This window comes from Silene latifolia, chromosome 11 (assembly GCF_048544455.1).
Source record: "Silene latifolia isolate original U9 population chromosome 11, ASM4854445v1, whole genome shotgun sequence".
In the NCBI taxonomy this organism is placed as follows: domain Eukaryota; kingdom Viridiplantae; phylum Streptophyta; class Magnoliopsida; order Caryophyllales; family Caryophyllaceae; genus Silene; species Silene latifolia.
The window spans coordinates 139,114-160,019 of NC_133536.1; the positions used below are offsets into that span (position 1 = coordinate 139,114).

Below are 20,906 nucleotides of genomic sequence, written 5' to 3' on the forward strand. Positions count from 1 at the left end.
AATATGGACTTCCAACATTGATTGTTAAATCAAACTTAGACATACCATAACTTAATAATTATGCGTCATGTATATATTTAAGCAATCGAGAAGTATACCCCACCTGGAAGTAGCTGGATAAATTAAATATGCAGTTGTTCAAACAATTAATTAATTAAGAGTATGACAAGCATTTCGGCAATTGCTTTCTTTTGGCGTTTCGATCATCTTTATTTCCATCATATATAGCGTAAATGCGTAATAATTAAATTAAAATACTTAGTAAACCGTTTTAGCCATGAGTTACATGGCAAATAAGTCATTACGTAGTACCGTGATCCATTAAAACACACTCGTACGTATAACTAGATAGTAGATTCTTCAAGGGTACGAATAGCTTATAAGTTATACTCCCTCCTATTCATTCATTTTGTTCCTCTTTCTTTATCGAAGCTAGTCGGATTTTTGTCTCTCTTTCCTTTTTTGGTAACTTTTGTGTGTTCCAAATTTAATTATATGTGGGGTAGAGTGGAATAGAGTGTTTTGTGTGGTCCAAAATTATTTTTTTAATTATTGTGCAAAATAGAAGGGGGACAAAATAAATGAATAGGAGGGAGTATATATGATGATTCATTAAGCAAGCTATATATTAAAGTAACCAACCTATCTGTTGTTTCTTTCATAAATAGAAAGGTCAAAAATATGGCTTATATATATACAACTTCCTACCGTACCAACTGCAATTAATCACATTTCAAGTGTCTATATAACTCCATCAACAAGTTTAGCTACGTTTATTATTTCAGAACTTGAGCTCCATCTTTGAATTAAGTAATAATGGCTGAAAACATTCTTGTTATTACGGAAAATGAAGATCAATATCTACCTCAAGGAGCTACTATTGCCAGAATTCTCCCTATTTCCGCCACTCCTTTGCACAACTCTCTTAATCCTTCGTAATTTTCTCGCTACACATTCCATTTATATATGTTTTTTTTATTCTAGCTAGTCTAAATTGTTATTATGGTTTGTACATTTTCAAATTTGTCTAAATTATTATCATGTTGCAGGAACGAACAAGGTGCAGCTGAAGAAAGTCGGGTGCCAGTGTCGAGTATATTTGCTCATCGACTTGGAATTGAGGAGCTCTTCACTTTGCAGGTTGGTTGATCATTAGGTTACTCTTGCTCCTATGTTTACGTATTTCAGAGTACATTTCAATTAATTTACTTTAATAATACGGAGTATATATTCATCCACTCAATCCAGAGACGAAAACAGAGGCTTTGTAAATCCGTAATTTTATAAAAGTTTGAAATTATCACTCGTCAATAACTATACTAGATAAGCTAGTCGATACTTACACAAGATTAATTATTCTGTAGGACCGTCTTACCATGAAGTCCACATAATCCCATTAACATATTTCGGCTTTTTGTAAGATGGTTTTAAAATATATATAAATTATGGCGAGCAAGTCTAATTTATTCAATGATGTTAATGTTGCAGGTATGGCGAGCATCAGTGGCGGAGCTAATAGGAACAGCAGTCCTAGTATTCATGATTGACACAATTGTGATCTCCTCCTTCGAAACCACTACCAATACACCTAATATACTCATTGCTTTCTTTATTGCAATCATAATCGCAATTCTCCTCCTAGCTACCGCCCCAATCTCCGGTGGCCACATGAACCCTGCCATCACTCTCCCGGCCGCCTTCGTGGGACTCATCTCCTTCTCCCGGGCCTTCGTCTACATCTTGGCCCAATGCATTGGTGCTATTTTTGGGGCCTTAGCTCTTGAGGCTGTCGTTAGCAAGTCCATAACAAGTAATTTTTCTTTGGGTGGGTGTACCCTCACAGTGGTCGCACCGGGCCCAAATGGCCCGACTACAGTTGGCTTGGATATAAGCCAGGGGCTTTGGCTCGAGATCATTTGTACCTTTGTTTTTCTATTGCCGGTGTGGATTGCATTTGATCATCGCCAGTTACATGCCCTGGGCCCACTCATGGTGTGTTCAATTATCGGAATAGTAGTTGGGGTTCTGGTGTTTGTCTCGACCACTGTTACGACCAAGAAAGGGTACTCGGGAGCTGGAATGAACCCGGCTCGATGTATTGGGCCAGCGATTGTGAGGGGAGGTCATCTTTGGACAGGTCATTGGGTATATTGGGTTGGGCCTTTGATTGCCTGTGTTGCGTTTTATCTCTATACCCTTATTATTCCAAGAGAACACTTCAAAGCAAGGCTACTAAAGACTAAAGAGTAACTTGCTTAATTATCCTACTCCAATTACATACAGAATAATAAATAATGCATCCTTCTTATTATCATTCTGTAATTGACATGAATAGGACTCGATAATACAATAAATTTCTGTGTTTCGGGTAAGTAAAGTAAAGTAAAACCATAAAATTACACATACCTACGTGATCAACGAGAACACGAGCCAAAATAGCTTTATTTAGGACATAATGTGTGAAAATGACATTGAAATCTCTGGACACAAGGCGCAAAAGCATATTGAATAAAACAGGTCATATAAAGTGAAGATCTTACAACCATAAGATATACATTAGCAGAGTATTACTGATAGCAGATTCAAAGGTTTATATCAGACTATTGTTTCTCTGGAAAAAAAAAAAGGAAAAGAGAATTAAATTCCCGCTCTTTCTGATACTCATAAGTTACTAGACTGCTGATGATTATAACCAACCGGTGACTGACGGAAAAAAGGTGGTGGATTTTATGAGAACTTGCGAGGAGTAACAACTTTGTCGCGGAGTTCCCAAGCAGGCTTATCTTCTCTGGCAATATCTTGTTTGATTGAACCCCTGAGTTGCTTCCACAACAGAAACTGCAGTCGCATAAGCCAAAGTTGATCATATGAAGTACAAAAATAGGCCAAACTAGTAATGTTGGTTTAATGTTGGAGGGTAAATTTGTGAGGAAAAACAAGTTTTTTTTCGTTCTTTAGCTATTTCAGTGAAGTGAGCAAAAACTACGCGTTCATTTAAAGAGTAAATGTTATAGCAGATTATAAAAAAAGAGAAATCTTAAAGGCGGATGTATTACGCCTAGGAACTTACTTGAGCTGCCCAAATCAACGGCATCAAGTACTTTCCACGCTCATTGGGATTAGGTCCCTCAACCAATCTCTCATCTACGAGGATACCCTTGCTTCCGTTTAAAACAACTTCAGTGATGACTTTAACCAAGTTTGGAATCCATGCTACCCCATCAGGAAGAATCTATAAACAAGGTTAATCATACATACCACTTGAGAAATATTCATTAAAAGCAGAAATAATACATACGGCGTATGACTTATTTTGTAACAGGAATGCAAGTACTAACCTTTTCATGTTCATCACTCCTGGTACATCTCCCAGTGTTCTCAACCAAAACTACGGGGATGGAGGATGCCTATGAGAAAGGTAACAAATTCAATTAAAATTATACAGTTTGACATTACTGTCAAATGTTGTTTAGAATTATAAAGACCGCATTTCCTGAATGTGGTGAAGATCCAAACATGAGGCATTCATGAATTCTAAGTTAGAAATGCATAGAAGTCACTGAAACAAATAACACCAACCCTACTTTTATTATCTTTCACCAGTCAATTTATCAACCATGGTCTTTATTTTAAGGTAAGACTCGCAACCATACGAGAACAAAAGTCGCAAGCAAATGTAAAAGGGGCTCCTATACTCTGATGAACCAGTTCATTTCTCTTAAAGATATCTTCTGTTTCCATTTTAGAATAATCTACAAGCAACTCCCTCCAGAAATGATAACAGTAAATACAAGGATTTAACACTAAGAAGACATGAACATGATGTTTAATGCTTAGAACCTGTTTTGCATTTTGCACAAAGTATATTACAACCAAACACAACATCAGTCTAAATCAGTCAAACAATAGAGTCGTAGACTGGCAGGGCCAAAGCAGCCTGCACACTAATTCTCCATTTTTCACTTATTTGTGTAAACTATATAAATGAGAGTGCGAGAGTGGATGGTATAAATACATAAACAGATTCCGCCATATAGCACTGAAAGAGAACCTTCAGAACACACATTGGTAGCCCACAAAAACGCCAACATATAATGCCATCTATTTTCTTCTCATAAACTTTATGTACACGTTTTAAGCTATAACTAAATGAACTTTTTACCATTGAGACACCAAAAAAATCATATTTAACATGATTGTTCTGACTTCTGAATAACACAATCTTATACAGATAGTGATAACACTCTAAAGATCCAGAAAAAATAATGTTATTGATATGCAGTTTAGAAACAAGGCCTTAGAGCCTTAAAAGGTTCTAAAAATGTCGACATGGACACCCAAATATATAAATATGGGTGGATAGGTATTTCTTGCTATCATCCTTGACCTAAAGTTAAATTAAGCAAGGTTATATACATTAAGTGGTTAAAACATCATGAGATAGCGTATAAGAATTGGGCAGATTATCATTTCAATTTTCAAAAACAGAACCAAACAGCTATATATGAACACAGGAGAGGGGGAGGGATGCATCTAGAAGAGAGGTGTCTTACAAGGGTATCTTGCTTCTTTATACGAGCACCTTGACGAACAACTTTCAAAAGAGCCTCCGATCTTTTAGCAACAAAGTCTTCGTAGCTTAATCCATCTGGGGGTGAGAGTTGGGCATGAGAAAGCACAACAGCAGCTCGGTTCCATATTGCTTTGCCAAAGCCATCTGTTATTGCCTTGATTATCTGCCTATCCAAGGTATCGACTCGATAGGTATCCAGTCGGTCCACATAAAGTAAAATATCGATTGTTCTGTTTAGTAGAAAGCTGCTCCAACCAGACAAAAGGAAGAAGTTTATCAGAGATGTGGACATTGGATTAGTACGTGACAGCAGAAGCAACAAAAACTCCCTTCATCCCATTTATTTTGTCCGTTTTGGCTAGAGGTCATCTTTACAATTATGTGATAGATATATCATTATTATCCTGTACTTGCAGAATTTACACGTAGAGATGCCACATTATCCTTAGTCCTTATCTTTATGTTATGCAGCTAGGGATAATATAAGTAGCTCACATTTTTATTTTACACAACTAGGGATAATATAAGTAGTCCTTATCAAATCTTCTAAGCCCTTCTCCTCAAACAAACAGAAAGTCCATAATCACCCTCAAAGCACAAGTCCGTATGGAAGTTTAAAAAGAAATAAAAACAAAGCACAATTTCAAGAGAGAGGTTTACACAGGACAAAAAAATATGAACTTAATATGTTCATATGGCACGCTCAAAACAACAATGGATACAGCTTGGTACCCTATGACTTCAACAACTAAGAAAAAGCAATTCAACAGATCCACATCAGCAGGTTGTGATTGACACAAAACAATGCCACTACGAAGGAAGGCCACTTAAATGTTAGTGGTCACTGGAGAAACGTATATATATGTATATACGAAAAGGTAAATACAAACCATGAAGATAGCTACACAGTAAATTGAACGACTAATGAGCAGAAAGATCCACCAGAGCCAATGGTGAAACTTGAAGTAACAAGTAAGCACCATGGAAACAACTGGCCCAAAATATAGTAGAAAGTAACCTACGCAAAAGAAACACTGCAATACTTTGATTGGTATCATGAACAAACCTTTTAATTATATGAAGAGCTCGGTCATTGACATATCCTCCTTCAACGAGACCTGGTGTGTCAATGATGTTCAGGGTAAATCCAGCTCTTGAGCGAGAAACCATCACTGGCCTTGGTCCTTCAGACTGTCAATTAAAACACACAGAATAAAGCCTTAAGTTGAGATGAAAGAGGTAGCTCCTATCGTGTGATCCTATCCCTATTCCCTCTTAAGTCAATGCACAATAATATTACTTTCTACATATTGATATTCTCGGAGAAATAAGAATGCAGTAACTTAAAATTCTATGCCCCATCCATCTTCCAGAAATCCACGGCATGCTACTATGGTACTTTTTACGAAAGCAGCAGTTCATATAACTACCACCAAATATTCACACTCCTCTTTCCAGCCAGAAGTAATAAGTATAGCACTAAATCATGCTAATTTCCTAACAATCAAATAAAGAAAAGGACAGCATACCTGAAAAGCACTAACGGAAACCACTCGTTCACCAATAACTGAGTTTATGGTCGAAGATTTACCCATACCGCTTTTTCCCAGCACAAGAATGGTCAAAGAGTCCACATTCTACAACGCACAAAACACACACATAAAAATATCAGCAATCCACATTCCACACACATACACCCAACTGCAGTAGTGCCCACAACGACAAAAATCGGCTCTTAAGCGAAAACAGCAATCAAGACAACCAACCTCTTGTTTCAATTTCCCCAACAGTTCAAATAACTTGTTCTGCGTAGCATCTGGGAACTGCTGAATTCCAACCCACTCGCGCGCCATTTGTGTCGCCATCTAAATTTCTCACCTGCTCCATTCACCAATAACATTGCTAAATTCAAAATCCATCTCAAACAAATTCGCCATTAAGCTAATATACAGTATAACCATTCCTGAAAGCTGTAAACTTGGAACATCTCCAACCAAATTCATAAACAAAAAGCTAAATAACAGCACAAAACTGCCCTAAGGTGTAAACTTTAAAAGTCTATTACCAACATAAACAGCCCTTTTCAATCCAAATTAGTGATGAAATGTACAAACCCATATGAAATTCAATAAACCTATGTACAAAAAATCAATCTAAAGCAAAAAGAAGTCGTCTTTACAAGCATACAATGAACAAAATTAAAGGAATTCATGGGAAATTAAGAGAAACCCTAAACAGCTAACAAAATAAGAGACAAAACAAAGAAGTTGCATTAGAAAAAGAGTTGAAAAAGAGACTAACCAAGGTTGTTGAAAGGAAAAGGAAAAGGAAGAAGGTAAGGGTTGTTGGTAAAACCCTGAGATGTTAACTGAGAGCCTTATCAACTTGAACCCCCTTTGTCTTTGCTCTTCTGGTAAGATTAACAAGAGAAGAGGTGGGGCGATAGACCCAACAAAATATACGGAATCGCGTGTATTTGGGTTTTAATTTATGTGCCTTTTTTTAAAAAAAAATCTTGAATCATCAATAATTTTAGTAAATTTTCACCCAAAAATAAATAAATTAGTAAATAGGTTGACAAAGTTGGTAAATTACTCACCAATCAACCTAGGTTGGTAATTTGGTATACTACAAAGACCTAGATAAGTTACGAAACTCGTTAAGATTTGGGTAGATAGTTTACACTTTCTTTATTTCACCCTCGTAAAAATAAGTAAGTGTAAACTATTATTTGAGACATACTCCAGAGCAAGACTAAATTGACTTGGTTAAGTATAAGTTAAACTATACATATATTTTGGAGTTATTTATGGATGAATAATTTGTTGAATCACATGTAGATTGACCCTATGGATCCATAGGAATTGATACTGAGGGGAGGGGATTAGTTAGGAGGAAAAAAAAGGCATACCATCACTAATATATTTTCAGGACTTCTAGTCCGTTCTAAACCTTTTACGGAGTAGTTCATTTGTGTCTATGGCCAATTAATCATCTATGGCCCAAACACAAATCACGCTTTACTCGGTTATAGAGTTGAGATTTAACCTACTAGTGATAACAATCCTTTGATTATATCATCGGGTGTATATGTTGGTTTGACCAGGTATAGAGCTCATTCATAAAAGATATAACTATCGAAATACTCCTAACTTCTTAGGAGTTGAAGTTGTTCCTAAAAGAATTCTTTACAAAGTTTAGACTTTAGAGTTTTCAAGTTCTATAAATTTATAAAGTGGCCCAACTTCTTTACAAATGAACACGATTTTATTCTCTAAATACAACCGATAGTAAAATCCGACCTCGAAAACTTGTTTAATTTTGGAGGAACAAAACTAGAGTCCACAGATGTACATAACCCGAGATCAACAGTAAAAACGTTATGCTATCGATCTATCACCGAATGTGACACATCATAGATTCATAGACTCACAGAAGAGACATCCTATTACCCACTGTAGAATCCCATACACCCATTTCATTTCAAACCTAGTTTTTTTTTTTTTTTTGAAGGATCATTTCAAACCTAGTTAACTGTTCATTACTTTCTTCCATGGCCGCTTATTAATTCAAACAAAACCCACAAAAAAAATCACAACTTTGAATTAATTACATAATAATAATGGGGGAAGGGAGGAAGAACAAGAAGAAGAAGAGAGGTGGTGCTAAGAGAAAGATGACTGTTGAACAAACTTTGGCTTTGAAATCTATTAATGAATGGGTTCATTTATCTTTTGATAATCATCAGGAAAATAAAGATGGTTTTTTACCTGATGTTATGAATCCAGCTTGTTTTTCTGATAAAATTGTGTTTGAATTGCATTCTCATTCTATTTGCAGTGATGGGTATTTGTCTCCTTCTGCTCTTGTTGAGAGAGCTCACCATAATGGGGTGTGTATCTTACTCCCTTTGTCCCGCCCATTTCTTTACGTTTTTCTTATTTGGATGTCTCCGTCTTTTTTTGTATGTTTCGGTTTTAAGTATGTTAAAAAGGTTACAACTTTGATTTCTGGTGGCTCTTGTCTTGTTTGCAAAGGTCACTTTTGAATTTTGATGCTGGCGGGTTTCGAGTAGTAAACTACTTGATGACTTTAAGTGCTAAACTAACTAACACTTGTAGGTGGTGGGAATTTGTGATTATTATCAAGACTGTTTTCGACTTGTTAAGTTGCCAATATCATGCCATATATAGATACCATACAAAATCTGAATGCCTCTCATAAGTAAGGCTAAGAGGGGATGTGTAATGAGTAGTTTGATGTATGCAAGCTTGACACCTAAGGGTGGCCTTACAAAGATGTTGAAAGGACCTGTGTATGGTATTCCTTGGAATCATCTGATTCATAAAGGGTACTGTTGAAGAAGATAGTACATTCATGAGTATCACTTTGTCTATCTTTTTGTTCTTTTTTGTCATCCTTAGAGGTCCATTCTCATCTTCACTGTATGATTTTTGTTGTATGTTTCTGAAAGGACAGCAATGCAAGCACAACTCTTTTACACACTATATTGTATTATGTGGGTTACTAAAAGGAATTTTGGGGGAAGGGATTGGAGAAAGTTGGTGTGGAACACCGAAATAGTAATGTGGCTATTACTTTTGAGTTTTGTACTTTAGATGCTTGGCCACAGTAGTCACACTATCCTTTGATCATAAATAACTTGGTATTGCACACTGGCAGTGCATACCTGCGCTGCTGCGCATAGCAACTCATGTAAGCAAGGAAACACTGAACTTGATTATCATATTTTAGGCCACTTTTTCTAGGTCGCACAGGTATCTGATAGTGTGCTTACTAGAACTTTTAAAACACGTGCACTGTTTCTTGGACAGTTAGAGCGCTTAAATGGAGCAGTAGCTTGCTTGATGATTTGAGAATGATATCTAGTTTGGAAATCTTTGCTGTTCATGAGACTTAATGTTCTAACTCAGACGAGCTACCAAAGTTGCTCATTCTTACCGATCAATGTTTCACCCAAAAAGAAAAGCCTGTCTGGCTAAGTTTTCATCCAAAATACGTGACATCTATGATCCGAGTTCCTTGATCCTTTAGTAGCTTCACATATACCCTAGGTTTCTAAATTCCTTCAGAACAATTGATAAGATGTGTGATCTATGTTTCTGTGGTGTCTTCAGAACAGGTGAAAGTTCTTGCTCTCACTGATCATGATACAATGGCTGGCATCCCCGAGGCCCTGGGAGCTGCTCGTAAGTTTGGTATCAAGATCATTCCTGGAGTTGAGATCAGTACTCTTTTCTCTGCAAGGCAAGAATTTCAGTTTCTTCTTTAACATAATTAACGCTGTACTTAATATCTACAAAGCCCCATGTCAAAGTACGAAAATATTTTCCCTTTCAACACCCAATGAAAACCTTTATGCAAGAACTTTTGTAGAGCTTCGACTATTGAATGCATATGTATTTGTAGACAGCACTAGCTGTCTATCTATAATATACAGAAATTTTACTCATTTAACCAATGCCGGCCTCCTGGGGCAGCCTCTCTATGTTGACAAATTTAACGCGGTACCTTACTCTTTATACGTCATCTCATTTATATTGCTCCTTCTGACTCTGATGATCAAACAATGTCTTGACTGATATTTCTGTATATCTAAAAATTAAAAATGATAATATGGAAATAGTTGTTGCGATCCATCAAACATGACAAATTTTGCATTGTACCTCCGTTTATAATTGGATAAATTGCTAGTCATAGACATTGGCTGACCATCAAAGTTAAATGGGAGCAGTAACTCTTTGACGGAGGTAGTATATATTATCGAAGATAGCTTATGCCATATTTTCGTGACTTGTACATTGAACTGATGAACAGAGATAATTCAGACGAAGAGCCCGTCCACATCCTTGCATATTATAGCAGTTGCGGACCATCAAACTTTGATGAGTTTGATAAGTTTCTAGCTGACATTAGAGATGGTCGTTACATTCGTGCAAAAAACATGCTCTCAAAGTTGAATAAGCTCAAGATGCCGGTTAAATGGGAGCATGTCACTAGAATTGCAGGCAGTGGAGTTGCCCCTGGAAGACTGCATGTAGCTCGTGCAATGGTTGAAGCAGGTCATGTTGAAGATCTTAAGCAAGCATTTGCTCGATATCTGTATGACGACGGGCCTGCTTACTCTAAGTAAGATATCTAACTATCTAAGTTCATATTTTGTTCGATTTCATTTTATGATAAGTTAAAAAAGACGAAATTGAGCATCAAATTGTTTTGGTTACAGGGGAAGTGAGCCTTGTGCTGAAGAAGCTGTCCAATTCATACGTAAAACTGGAGGAGTTTCTGTTTTAGCCCATCCGTGGTCTTTGAAGAATTCTGTACCAATTATAAGCAGATTAAGTGAGGCAGGTCTCCATGGAATTGAAGCTTATAGAAGTGATGGAAAACTGGCAGGTATTTCATCTTCGAGCCTTACATATGGCATTGGGGTGGCTGCCTCAGACCAACTACTCCTTGACAACAGATACCCTTCCCCACGCCCAAAATAAAATAAATATACTGAAGAAAAAAAGGGTTTCCGGCACCTATGGCAGTAATGTGGCAAGCCACAAGCGCCAGGGTGGTGGTTGTTTTGGGAAGAGAGAATGGTAGTGGTATATAGGAAGAGGACTATTAATACATATGGATTAAGCTGGTCTCGACTCTGAAAGTAGGAGACTTCTTTACCTAAGAATTTTATCACCATAGGTTGATGTTAAGTTGTCTCATAGTATGTTAAATTTCCTGATAAATGTTGAACGCCTTTCTTACAGTATACAGCGACCTAGCTGATACTTACGGCCTCTTGAAGCTTGGAGGATCAGATTACCATGCAAGAGGTGGACACACAGAGTCCCCTCTCGGAAGTGTCAGCATCCCGGTCTTGGCTATCCGTGACTTCCTTAAGCTAGCCCGTCCTATTTGGCGAGATGCCATAAGGGACACTGTGGAACAATATATTAGAGACCCTTCTGATCTAAACCTTAAGCATATCACCAGGTTTACTTTGGCCTCGACAATAGCAAGTAAAGGTGATTGTGGGAATGACGGAATAAATCGTTATTTGTCTTCATGGCTGACAAGAGAAGAGATGCAGCACGTCGAATTCCAGACCACATTGTTGAAGCTTTCTGAGGTTGTAGTCAATTTATAGGAAGTAGCTGTGCAACTTTTGACACCTCTTTTTACCCTTTCATCTCAGTTATAGACTATTTTTGAGGTGTAGAAGTATAACATCAGTATAAATTTAAGGATTTTGAAATTGTTGGGAACACAACACAGGTCAATTATTCAACACTCCCTTTACGATTTCTGCCGAAGTCTTGGTACAGTTGAAAAGAAAAATCCTGCATTCCTTTAATATCTTTGATTAGTTTCGTCTCTTTAGGGTCCGTTTGGATACAATTTTAAGAGGGAAGGGGAGGGGAGGGGGAGTGAGGGGAGGTGAAGGGAGGGGAGAGAAGGGGAGGGCAAATGAGATGTGGGTGTTTGGATAACAAAAAATATGAAGGGAAATGGAAGGGGAGGAAGGAGGGAGATGAAGAATGGATGGAGGATTGAAGGATGTTGGTGGTATAATTGAAAGTCAAATAATGTTTTCTTTCCAAATCTTGCCACCATTGGAAAGATTATAGTTTGTTCTATAGGAGGGAAAATAAGTCCTCTCATTTCTCTCCCCTTCCATTTCCTTTCTCCCATATTTTTTTTTCCAAACAAAGGAAATTAAATCCCTCCCTTTCCCTCCCCTCCCCTTCTCTCTAATTCCTTCAATCCAAACGAACCCTTAAAGTCTGTGTCATGATTGAACGAGGAAGAGATCAATGAAATGGAAGGGAACAATTTCAGGAAAATAATCAACTGACCCATGGGTGTATTTTCACCAATTTGGCAAAACATTTTTCGCTGTAATTTAATTCTAATGGCTTACATCAGAAAGTTTTAACAGTATATCAGACGAGAGAGTAACAAACCAGTTTCCACAGCAAAGAACACAATGAGTAATCTGTGGTCTATATATGAATGATATTTCCGCGGTTAAAACTATTCTCAATGTATTTACACCAGCAGCTACAAAAGTGAACACCTGAATCAATGTCACAAACTTCAGGAGGACAAGATCAAATAACCAAAATCTTTCCACTAAATCAGCCATTAGAAAGATCACTTGAATGTTTGCTCTCCATTAATGTCGAGCTCTTCCACAATTAAGCCACCACAGTCGAAAATAGAACATGCAGGTGCAGCAGTGCATTCAGGAAGTGTCGGGATTGTCAGCCAAGTTTCTTTAATAGCTTCTTGTTCACAACCTTTCTACCATGAAATACAAAGGAGTCCGTTATACCTGCTACTGTGAAAGTACCTGTGTAAAGGCATAAAGAGATCAAGGTATAATTAGTCTCTTGACAAAGTCTCGGGTTAATACAACGCTTATTTTAAAAATCAGGCTCTTAAGGAGGCATTAGTAGCTGGCGAGCCTTAGGTGTGCCTTTTACAGAAAGCACAACTAACGATCCCTACTAATATACACTTCCCAAACTTATAGTTATTTTATTACTCCGTATATACTTTACGTCTTTACCTCATTATCCCAAGATTTCAACTTCTACTAGTATACATGTTAGCATTCTTTAAAATCAAGAAAAAAGGGGTAATGTCACACAGCTTTTGCTTCTAAAAATTCAATTTTGTCTGTCGAAACAGAGAGGGCGCATGAGTGTGCGCCCCATCAGGCCATCACCACGGGCTCTTGTTACCTCGACGTGTCTAAGCCTCTATTAAAACTAAGATATGATGTGAAACTACATGTTTAACAAAAATCAAACCCATCATCTCAACCAACTCAACAACAGCAAACTCATTGAGTTTTGAGTTCTCGTATGGGTAGTTTCATGATGTGTTATCATGAGACAGTCTCATACGAGAATTTGCGAAAAAGAAAGGCATAAATATCACAGTTGAGAGATTTATTCACACTTCAGAGCTTTATTTATCAGGAATTTCATAGAATCAAAATTCCTTTTAGCTTTTAGTTGTTGGTTTTATATTTAGAATGCCCTTCCCTTATTTTCTAGGAGGGGTATTCAATATTAATAAGTCTATAATAACCTAAGCTTGGTCACAACTAGTATTCCCGATTGTGGAAGACATGAAACACAAATATCATAGGGGCATCTTTTAAAAGAGATAAGCTGGTTGGAAAGAGCAGTTTACCTCCAACGATAGCGCAGACATTAGTCATGAAGTGTAAAAATGACATACCCTTCTCCAAGAAGGTCACCTAAAAAAATGAAAATTTAGCAATCTCAACTGGAATGGACTCTAAAGGAGCAACGAAAAATTATAACAAAAGAAAAAATAAAATTAGAAGGCCTTCATAAAAATGCATCCAAGATGACGAACCAACCTTTACTGGAGAAAGATCGTAGAAGAAGAAAACCCCTGGAACAGCCTGATAATGTCCAGCGTCTAAATTCCTCAAGTGTTCTGTCACAGAGAACTAAACAAAACCACATTCACATAATTATTATTCCTATACAAAAGGGCATTAATCAATTCTCCTTAGATAGATTAATACGGAGTACCTGATTTGATTCGATATTATGTCCTTTCTTATCGGTATATACAGTTGGGACAACCTGAAATATATGGTCAAACTTAATCAAGGAACCTTCAATTACAAGGAGTTTTGCAAGAATTTTTAAAGACGACCACAAAATTTCTTAACGAGACAATTTACGGGCTGGGATAGTAGGTTAAATAGGTGGCTAATGCAGTTGATAAGCAAACCTTGACAAAATACTGGTACATTCCACTAGTCGTGTCTTGCAGCCACTGCACCCTGATTAATAACAGCAGAAACAAAATTTTTAGTCTAAATGACCTCAGTTTTTAAGTATAGTTAGAAAAAGGGGGTCTATTATTTTCGAACAAAATTTATACGGGGTCGGGGTCAACAGGAAATTAAACCAAGAAGCAATTGTTTTGGGCAATTTTCCAAATTTTGTGCCAACCCTCGTTCAAGATACAAAATAAGAACGAACACCACAACGTATTAACACCAGTAAGAGACAGTTTTTTGCTCCTAATAGGAGTACGTCTTATGAAGGTACTCACGTTGTTCATCCAATATAAAGCACATTCATAACAAAACATTACCCATCCAAAGGATTCATCACGCCGGGAAAATACTCTCCAAAAGCTAACTTGTTGATTTTGTGACTTATCTGTCATAGCCAAGATGAATTGATCTGTCTCAGAGCTTAAACGAGGGAAAGGCTTTCTTATATACATTACAAAGCCAAAATGCGAGTTTAAATGATTCAAGAACATACATTGTAATCATCCTTTTGAACAGCAATCAGATCAGCAGGTTGAAAATCTGATATATGGAAGGCCTTTCCAGGTACAAAATGGAAAGTTCCAGCCACTTTGTTAACTTCCAGAAATCCGTTAACATTGCAACCTTCACCTTTTTCCTCATGGATCTTTTGGAAAAAACCTTCCCTCACACACTACTCAAAAGAGAGCACAAAAATGATCAATAATCACAGTAATTCAAGATATAGTGCTATCACTTGGAACGTTAGTAGGACAAATATTAAGAAGGCCATACCTGATCTATCATATCCAAATTATGTAATGCCCAGCCTTTTTTCCGGTATGCTTCACGAACTTCTTCACATGAGTTGCAGCAATGGTCATCGGCCTGCCAAGCAAGGGCAAATTTGGAAACTTCAAAATAAAATAATGTTCCATAATTTCAAACCACGGAGCTTGAAGGTCCTTGAATTTGAGACTAGTGGAAGTCAAGTGCAGAAAAACACACGAGGAAAGCTGGTATGCCATATATATACTTTCTTAAATGTGTAACTCGAACCAAGGTCTATATCAAAGAAACAGGCATGCAGATGCCCTTCCATTGAGACAGGGTGTTGGTTACGAGTTATCCAAAAGCCTTAATACAGCAACTAAAACTAAAGTATGAATCACCATATATGTATTATCAGGATAGTAGGATACTATACAAGGGAAACTACCGTTTCTGCTCCATAACATGAACCACAATATGTCTCGTTGTGCTCGAGTCTCCCACCATGTTTCTGCAAAGGCTTCTCAATCTGGAAAGAAATTAGCTGAATTAATTAAATACAGTAACATATATGCCACAGAACAGAAAATAAAATACAGCACAAAGAAATTGCCAGCAAACAATAACGACTGGAAAACACTTTTTCTGGGTGTAAAAGAACAAAATACAATCACAAATGAGCTATCTCTATCACCAACATACTAAATAATCAATGAAGTCTTGTGACTTTGGTCCTATTTAAAGCACTATCCTTCAAAATCTGGGGCCTCTAAAATATTTTTGCCAGAATTCAGAAGTTTGCTACCTACAGTCCGCACAACACTTCAATACTGAGATTTGAGATGCTGTTTATGTTCAATAATCAAAATCTACAACACAAAACATTAACTCCATCAATTTTCATAGCCAAGCCCCTAGGCATCAAATGATGCATTAAATACATCTCCCATTATTCCTTTGGACTTCTCTACTCATCTAACTTTCACATAAATTCTTTATCAGCCACTACAACCAACATTAGTCACAGTGGTCAAAGGCCCCCTTCTATGACGAGTATAAAGGAATAAATGCATACACCATTTCCGTTGTGCTGAAAACATAGAGGCGGTTGAGAGTAACCTGCAATACTTAACCAGCTACTATGTACTGATCTGGTAAAAAAAACTACCACCACGTGTACCCCTGAAAAACCTCATGAGCTAATTCAAGAAAGCTTGACAATAGTGAGTGAAATGACCCACTTGCCATACAAAATTTTCTAGCAACATATGCCAAGAAGGTTCAGCTGTCATGCATTAGTTATGACCCGTTTCCTAGGGTATCATTTAGGCAAACTGATTCTGTTTCCAAGTTCAAATAACAGCAGTATTAACAAAGTTAATTAAGCCTAAAGTAAGATATTGGATTATTTATAGTTTTAAAAGGGTGTCCATAAGAATTAACATGCGATAAAATTTGAAAACCATGTATACCATAAAAAAAAATGACAAATAATCGACAGAATGACAGTGTGTGTGTGTCCCTGAACTAATTACTAATGCTATGATAGTAGGAGGACGAGGGAATTATGTGGTATTGTATCTAACCTTTGGGGCTCCAATGCTATCCTTCCTTGCTTCAATTTCATTCCCATGGACATCAATTCTCTTTTTGATAATATCATGTCTCTACAAGTAAGCAAGACATATTATATTCTCAGAAGAAAGGAAATTAGCAGAATGCTTGAGCAGTAGGTCTCTGTAAGTCACTTACTATGTCAAAATGCTTCTCTCCACTAATATCTTCAGCATCGATGCTGAGAATTGTACAAGGGACTGCAGGAAAAGTAATATCAAACTGCAATTAAATAGCAAAAAGCATGTATCAATAAATGACAAGTTCTCCAAAAGAAGTTACAAAATATCCAAAAAGGGAAGTAATACGGAGTAACCAACAATAGAACACGCAGAGAAGATAAAAACAAAGATTCAATAATACTATGAGGAACACATATCAAACTTCTGGTTATAATAGGCAAAAGAAATACTACTGAAGTTGAACACTAAGCAAACACCAATGATCAGTGATCCATAACTCCATGTCAGTATTCTTGAAGATGGAGAAAACTTTAAGGCCTTGAACTATATGACAACTACGGGATGGAATAAGCAACAAGGCAACACCTACCAGACAAAACTTGTGGTACCATATTGGATAGCAAAGCAAACAAAAATCTTACATTGATGCGCAGAGTCCCCCCTCTAGATGTGTCAACTACAAGTGTGGTCTCTTTAATAGTATGGAGATATGATCCTGCATGCATAACACCAAGTGGCACAAAATGTAAGTGGTTCAAAAAGAAATTAACACCCACAAATGACAGAATTTTCAGCTAGGCAAGCAGTTATATCAAGCATACAATTGAACAGATATAAACCAGAATCAAGCATCAAAACTTTAGACTAGAATTTGAATAACTTCAAAATATCGCCAATTGGTTCTAACTTGCATTGCGTTATAAAATGTACGGAATACATTAGAAATTTGGAATAATTCCAACAACAACATTACCCCAGTGCCTCAATGGCTCCCGCAATTTGCGGGGTAAGGAGGGGGGGGGGGGTCGGATGTACACAGCCTTACCCTTGTGTTAGCAACCCAAAGAGGTTGTTTCCGAATGACCCAAGATGAAAATTACGTTGAGAACTACATCGAAGGACCACTACTTCACAATAGAAAGAAGCGCAACCACTTTAGTGAATCATTTGGATTTATTCCATCACAATCCAGAACCAAAGAGTAAAGAGTCTTTGGCTCCAACGGAAATATGGAAATGTTGGAATAATAACAAATGCAACACAAGTGTTCTGCATGCACATGCTAACCAGATAGCAAACTAGACCATAAAAGTCTTGGAGAAGACTGGTCCAACCGTCCAACAGCGCATTGGAGTGTGCTTTTAAGCTTTAGGTGTTTCAAAATACTGGCCACATTCAGGCCTTGTTTGGATAGAAAAGTAGGAGGGAAAGGAAAGGGAGGGAAGAGAAGAGGAGGAGGAATGGAGCATGTATGTTTGGATACAATTTCTCTTCAAGTCTTTCCTATGTTGGAGGGTTTTCGATTTACCTTAGAGGAGGGAATATGCATCCCTCCAAACCCCTTCTCCTCCATTTCCCTCCTACCCCAAATATTATCCACGTAAGAGATTTTGTATCCCTCCCCTTTCTTTCGCTCCCAATCCCCTCATCCAAACAAGGCCTAAGGGTAGGGCTTGTTTGGATACAAAAATTGGAGAGAAAGCTAACAACTTTGAATGAAAATTACGCTTGGAGGAGGAAGGAAAGGAAAAGGGAAGGAAAGGATGGGAGGATTGGGAGATAAGTTTGCCCTCCAAATCATTCCTTTGGAAGGAAAATATTTTGGCTTGGAGGAGGGAAATGTAGGGATACATTTTCCCTCCCCTCCATATCCCTTCACCACCACTTTGCTATCCAAACAAACGATATTGGCTCCCTTTAAATCCTCCTCCTTGTCTTTAGCAATTATGTTGTGGTCGCCCTAATCAAAATTATGACCAAACTAATATTAATACTAAGCATATACTTTGCGGTGTTTCCGTTAATTACTTGACTTTCAAGTAGTCCATGGGTGTATGATGAATCACTATCAATAATTACTTGTACAAAAAGTGTACATGGTGTACTGTTCTAAACCTTCCAGTGACTGCAACCCACAACCAAAGCTGACAAGAAGATCAAAGATTTCGCCTTTCAAGGATTACCAACTTGCTAAAACTAAACTAGTAACAACCCTTCCATCAAACCTGTAACATACCCAGTTTATAGCTAATTCATGGCGATTTGTCATACATTACCCCCAAACTAATGCTCAAATTCTTTAAACAATACCGAATCATCATAATTTAACAAAATTATGAAGCTTTTGCATCAATTCACCACATCAAAGCAAACAAACAAGATACCAAACAACTACAAATTTCTAAAAAGCAAACAACTTTGAATGAAAATTGACATGAAAAGGAAAGTTCCGTGCCAATCATTTGTTTACCTACAATTAAAACACCCGTTATAAAAAAAATAACAAGTAAACAAATGATTGCGACGAAGGGAGTAATAAAAAGGACATACTGAACTCAGAGATGAAGAGCAATGACATGATTAAGGAAGCAACAATGGTGATAATACCACCAGAAAAAGTTCTCTTATAAAAATCCTCATTAATTTTAGGGTACGCATCCAAATCTCGAAGCTTTTGATAAATTGTATCCATTTTTCAATGTACCCACCAAATTAAATCCCCAAAAATTTCTTCCAAACTTAAATTTTCACAAATCCCACAAATAATTCGATCAATTTGAGGATTACTTTGGTGATGGAATTGAGAAAAATGGGTGTTTGAGGGTGAAGAAAAGTAAAGGAAATAATGGTGGGAATCTTTGAAATGAATAAATTATAAGCAAATTGAGGAGAAGAATTGGAAAATCATGGAAAGCTCATATTTTTACCATCTTTGATTGCAATTGAGTGAATTGACCATTATTGTATTGATGTTGAACCAAAAAAGGGGGGATTATTACAAATGGGCCACAATTAAGGCATTAAGGACACTATAGGTACAAAACAGGTACAAATGAGGTACCATTAAGGAGATCATGTTCAATTATGTGAGCCAATTAAATCTTTGGGGAATTAGGACTTGTTTGGTTACCCTTTAAATTCATGGGATTTTGAAAATCCCATGAATTGCAATATTATGGACTTGTTTGGTTGCCAAAATCATGGGAAGTGGAACTTCCCATGGAATTTAAGTTCCTCCATTATGGAGGAAGTCACTTACCTAGGACAAATAAGATTATACATCCAGTTGTACATGAGCATGGTACAACTAATGGTAAAATAAATCGAGCTTATGTGTATTTTTTCTGAGCTTATTCACAGTTATATTTTTATTGGGTAAATAGATGAAATCAGATACTATCTAATAAAACTCGTATTCTTTAAAATAGAACTCGGATTCTTTATTACAAAGCTCAGATTCTACACCGTACAAGTGTACAACTGGTGGTATAATTCATGAATTGCTTACCTAGCCCCCCCTAGGTAAGTAGCAATTCCCACATGAATTCATTACCCATATGCCAACCAAACACTTTTTGTGCAATTCACATGAATTTCCATTTCATGTGAAATTGGAGTTCATGTGAATTTATCTTCCCTTATGGCAACCAAACAACCCCTTAATGTTTTTTTGTCAAAATTAAATTCCATTTATTTACAAGGTTGGATAATCTATTCGATTTTTGTGTCTTGGTGTATATTCTAAGGGTGATATTGACACAATATAACTTGCAAGTAACTCGAACCATCTTAATCCAAGCTTGGCTCGAGGGTTTAATGAGTCAAGGTGAGCTGAAATTCCTTAGCTCGGAAAATTCGTGAATGCCTCGAAAGTGTGCACTAGATTTTAATCTATTTTTTAGAAGAAAAAAAAATCACAAATAGTTCTTTTTGAAGTGTTTAAAACATTATTTCATGAGCATAATTTATTCTTCTCACTGTGTCATGCAAATAATGAGCGTGCTTTATCCGCCCAAGCACACATGACACATCCAATAAATGAGCTTTTGAGTGAGTGATATTTCGTTTACTCCAAATTAATATTTTTTATTGTAAGTAAATAAAATATGTCATTACCGATGAATCCCTAGTTTTATTAGTTAAAGCACACTTACGTCAAAACTTG

The 20,906-nt window shown here is 36.9% G+C and overlaps 4 protein-coding genes across 4 annotated transcripts; 2 read left to right on the forward strand and 2 right to left on the reverse strand.

Annotated features, from left to right (window-relative positions):
• Nucleotides 1-723: 723 nt before the first annotated feature.
• On the forward strand, nt 724-2,377 carry LOC141610525 (uncharacterized). The gene is made up of 3 exons (XM_074428621.1): nt 724-935; nt 1,050-1,140; nt 1,489-2,377. The coding sequence occupies exons 1-3, from the start codon at nt 817-819 to the stop codon at nt 2,248-2,250; spliced, it is 972 nt and encodes a 323-aa protein (XP_074284722.1). The 5' UTR covers nt 724-816; the 3' UTR covers nt 2,251-2,377.
• Nucleotides 2,378-2,471: 94 nt separating this feature from the next.
• On the reverse strand, nt 2,472-7,069 carry LOC141610526 (translocase of chloroplast 34-like). Its single transcript, XM_074428622.1, has 8 exons — nt 6,875-7,069; nt 6,340-6,451; nt 6,103-6,210; nt 5,640-5,764; nt 4,554-4,818; nt 3,339-3,407; nt 3,071-3,232; nt 2,472-2,838 (listed from the first exon to the last, which is right to left on the reverse strand). The coding sequence occupies exons 2-8, from the start codon at nt 6,436-6,438 to the stop codon at nt 2,728-2,730; spliced, it is 939 nt and encodes a 312-aa protein (XP_074284723.1). The 5' UTR covers nt 6,439-6,451; nt 6,875-7,069; the 3' UTR covers nt 2,472-2,727.
• A 916-nt stretch (nt 7,070-7,985) lies between these two features.
• On the forward strand, nt 7,986-11,888 carry LOC141610522 (uncharacterized). The gene is made up of 5 exons (XM_074428619.1): nt 7,986-8,465; nt 9,717-9,841; nt 10,412-10,723; nt 10,821-10,990; nt 11,350-11,888. The coding sequence occupies exons 1-5, from the start codon at nt 8,196-8,198 to the stop codon at nt 11,727-11,729; spliced, it is 1,257 nt and encodes a 418-aa protein (XP_074284720.1). The 5' UTR covers nt 7,986-8,195; the 3' UTR covers nt 11,730-11,888.
• Nucleotides 11,889-12,530: 642 nt separating this feature from the next.
• LOC141610524 (uncharacterized) lies at nt 12,531-19,763 on the reverse strand. Its single transcript, XM_074428620.1, has 13 exons — nt 19,292-19,763; nt 17,383-17,456; nt 16,917-17,000; nt 16,751-16,831; nt 15,613-15,693; nt 15,189-15,281; nt 14,908-15,087; nt 14,732-14,799; nt 14,363-14,414; nt 14,158-14,211; nt 13,980-14,072; nt 13,787-13,853; nt 12,531-12,935 (listed from the first exon to the last, which is right to left on the reverse strand). Exons 1-13 carry the CDS (start codon nt 19,431-19,433, stop codon nt 12,847-12,849), a joined length of 1,158 nt encoding a protein of 385 aa, XP_074284721.1. The 5' UTR covers nt 19,434-19,763; the 3' UTR covers nt 12,531-12,846.
• Between the last annotated feature and the right edge of the window lie 1,143 nt (nt 19,764-20,906).